The sequence below is a fragment of the Aegilops tauschii genome, chromosome 6 (assembly GCF_002575655.3).
Source record: "Aegilops tauschii subsp. strangulata cultivar AL8/78 chromosome 6, Aet v6.0, whole genome shotgun sequence".
NCBI classification, from domain to species: Eukaryota; Viridiplantae; Streptophyta; class Magnoliopsida; order Poales; family Poaceae; genus Aegilops; species Aegilops tauschii.
The window spans coordinates 17,603,047-17,606,804 of NC_053040.3; the positions used below are offsets into that span (position 1 = coordinate 17,603,047).

Below are 3,758 nucleotides of genomic sequence, written 5' to 3' on the forward strand. Positions count from 1 at the left end.
CAATGTTTCTTTTTTGGCGACTGCTAGGCGCCGGCGCACCGGCCGAATTTTCGGCCGGTCGGCCCCCAGCCGCACGATACGCGGGTCCCAGACCACAGGATTCCACCCCCTCGCCCCCACCCCCCACCTCGCGTCTCCTTCCTGCAACAGTTCCCCACCCTCCTGCTTCCCCGTCCCCCTCCCATGGCCTCCCCCTTGAAGCTCTGTGGCCACCGCTCACCGGCTCGTTGGTGTCGCTCGCCGGCTCGCCATGGAGCCGCTCGCGGTTTTGATGGTTGCAGCAAAAATCAATTGGTAAATCTGGTCCCAGCTCCGCTTCGCGGTTCCAGCAAAATCAAAAGGTCGTTGTAGCAAAATCAGTTGATGGTTCCAGCAAAAAACACAAATGCAGCAAAAAAAAATCATAAAACATGCCTCGCCTCATGAAGAAATTGGTTCCAGCAAAAAAAAAACACTGGGTTCCAGCAAATTAAATCATCGGTTGAAGCTTTTTTCAGCATTGAAACCTTTTTCCTGCGGTGGAAACTTTTTTCTCATGGCACTTGAAGCTTTTCCTCAAGCCGAATGAAGCTTTTCCAGAGCCGGTTGAAGCTTTTTCTCCCCAGGATGGAAGCTTATTCTTCCATGCCGGCTTGAAGCTGGTTCCAGCAAGAAGCAAAACTTAGCGCGTCATGAAAAAAGGATGTACCAATTGACCATGATGATAGTAGCAAAACTCGAAACGGTGGTAGCAAAAAGTAGTACACTGGTTCCATCAAACATAAAGACATGGTAGCAAAAAAAATCATTGGTTCCAGCAAAAATCGAAGATGGTTGTAGCAAAATTGGTACTCTGGTCCTACTTCTATCAAACAAAAACATGGTAGCAAAATTTGGGGTTGGTTCCAGCAAAAATCAAACATGATGGTAGCAAATTGGTACGCTGATTCCAGGGAAACACAACCTTGGTGGCAAAAAATGACTAATTCCAGCAAAAAAAAAGACAATGGTAGCAAAATTTGGGGCTGCTTCCAGCAAAAAAAAACCTCACCGAATTTCCCACACTTGTTGTCGTGGTCCAGCAAAAATTGCTTGTCGGTTGCAGCACCCGGTGGCAGCCTGCGGTCATCCTCGGTCACCACCGGCTGCCACTCCCGCTCGCCGCCGTTGTAGCATGGCCGTCGCCGGTTAAAGCACCTCACTCCGCGCCGCAAGCTGGGCTGCCGCACGGCTGCGCTGGTGGATGGGCGAATGCCCGCCGGAGCAGCGCGGGGCGGGCAGATGGCGGCCACTCACCAAAGCAGCGCGGGCAGGTGGACGACGGCCGCTCCCGACATCGACGGCGGTCATCACCGGCGAGAATTTATTTGAGAGAGCCACATGGGAAGAAGAGGAGCGAGGGGATAAAAAAAGGCAATGAATGGTGGAGCGCTTCGTGCGGGATAAGGGGGGCAAACTAAGCGGTGGTGGGTGGGCCTGTAGCCAGCGTGGACGTGACCGGCCGAGTTTGGGCCGGTCGTTCGGCTTTAAACATTTCCCTTATTTTTTTGGGTTCTAATCAATGGTTTTTTTTAGTATCTTTTCATGCTCTGCAGCGTGCTGTTCAACGGGGTTGGAGCGTACGTTCGACGAGTGCGCGGGAGTCCACACAGGCCATCGATCCGCGCCGCTCTAGCCCGCGTACGTCCTCGCCACGTCATCGATCCACGCCCAAGCGCATCGGGTCCGTCCGTCCCAAGCATCACCGAACGGCTGAAACCACTCCACGGCATCGATCCGAGGCACCAGCCTCCCCGCCAACCGCAGCCCGCCTCCCTCCTCCTCCCGCTCCCTACATAACCTCGCCGCCCCCTCCGTCTCTGCACACCACACCATCTTCATCCCCCCTCACATCCCACACCTCCACACGTTCGAACCACCACCACCAGCAGCAGCACCCATGGCACCCAAGGCGGCAGAGAAGAAGACGGCGCCGGCCACGGCAGAGAAGACGACGGCGGGGAAGAAGCCCAAGGCGGAGAAGCGGGCGCCGGCGACCAAGGAGGCCGGCGGCGAGGGCAAGACGAGGGGCCGGAAGAAGGGCAGCAAGGCCAAGAAGGGCGTGGAGACGTACAAGATCTACATCTTCAAGGTGCTCAAGCAGGTGCACCCGGACGTCGGCATCTCCTCCAAGGCCATGTCCATCATGAACTCCTTCATCAACGACATCTTCGAGAAGCTCGCCGGGGAGTCAGCCAAGCTGGCGAGGTACAACAAGAAGCCCACCATCACGTCCCGGGAGATCCAGACCTCTGTCCGCCTCGTCCTCCCCGGGGAGCTCGCCAAGCATGCCGTCTCCGAGGGCACCAAGGCCGTCACCAAGTTCACATCATCCTAGGCTGGCATCGTCGTCGTCGTTTCATGAGATGATGGCGGCAGGCATCGTGTGTGTAGTTGGCAACAGTATGATGTTACAATCTCTGTAAGAATTGTGCTGCTTGCGGCCTTGAAGAAATAGTGATGTTGCTGTTTGAATCTTCATGTGTGCTTGCGTGTTGCTTCAGACTCTTCTTGATGCCATTTGTTTATGTCAGCAAGTTTCTGGAGGGTCTTGATGCCATGGTTTATCTAATTTTAGGTTGCTGTCATCTTATGTACTGTGATTGTTTCAAAGTCTGCAGATAGAAACCTTTGATTTAAATTCTACACTCTTTGAAGTTTGAAATTCTGTGCTTAAATTCATGAATTTTGAGCAAGGTGATTTTCTCTTTTGGCGGCATGTAAGTTTTTCCCTCAGTGGACTTGCCATCCATACGGCAAGAAGCCAAGAACACCCAGCTGCCAGCTCGTGCTCTGAAAGGCAGAATGCGTTAGATTTTGATTTAACTTCTTGAGGTAAATTAGAGGCTTTTTTGCAATAAAAAAGAAGAAGAGATAAATCAGAGGCAGTGCACCCATTTATTCTAGAGTCAAGGAACAAGCTAGATGGAACCATCATCTTTTTTGGATGGCATACCGAAGTTTTTTTCTCTGTATATGTTTATACTACAGTAGCTAATTTTTCTTTGTTCTACTACTACACTTGGTAATTTGTGCTCACGAAGCCACCAATTTTGCGAAGTTGCAAAGTTTGTTCTATTGATTCATTTCTCTATGTTTATGTACATTTGTATGGATATATGAATTTAAGTTACTTGCATTGGCAAGAACCATTCACCACTCGCCATCTTTGGGTACGGTGCTGTTCCTCATTTGTGTTAGATGATGTTACTATCTTGTAAGAGTTGTGCCGCGTGAGTCTGAAGAAATAGTATTGTTGCTGCTTAAATTAATGTTCAAGGTGTGCTTGCATGTCACATCAGATTCTTTACATAGAAGTTTTTAGTTTGAATTTCTATAGTTAGTTCATGAATCTTGCGTCATATAAAAAATTAACGTCCAGGCTTTGTTAGCTTTCTCATTTTCTCTACTCATTTTGGCGCCATATCAAAAATTCAAACCTCTACCGTTGGTACCATATCAAAGCAGCCGGACATCGTGCTGCGAGGCAGCCTGGATGAATTTGAAAATTTTGGAGGGTGCAACAAGCAGTGCCAGGAACAGAGGCATTTGAGCTGCGACTGTAGTTGACATGCATTCAAACCTTACGTATTTGCCCTTTGACCGACCTTTGACCGCAAGCTCAGATATGCTGCGAATAAATAAAGTTTTTTATTATTAACAATTGTTTTTCTATTTATCTTTTAATTTTATAATTTGTCTGTTTCTCAAAAAGAAAACCATTGTGTTTAGTTTCTATA

General features: G+C 49.3%; 1 protein-coding gene across 1 annotated transcript; it reads left to right on the forward strand.

The window, feature by feature from the left end:
• The first annotated feature begins 1,835 nt into the window (after window positions 1-1,835).
• LOC109745210 (histone H2B.2) lies at window positions 1,836-2,493 on the forward strand. Its single transcript, XM_020304343.4, has one exon. The coding sequence runs from the start codon at window positions 1,919-1,921 to the stop codon at window positions 2,354-2,356; it is 438 nt and encodes a 145-aa protein (XP_020159932.1). The 5' UTR covers window positions 1,836-1,918; the 3' UTR covers window positions 2,357-2,493.
• Window positions 2,494-3,758: the final 1,265 nt, after the last annotated feature.

Bases quoted from the DNA above. Each gene is read 5' to 3' on its own strand.
- LOC109745210 (XM_020304343.4), top strand. From the start codon at position 1,919: ATGGCACCCAAGGCGGCAGAGAAGAAGACGGCGCCGGCCACGGCAGAG.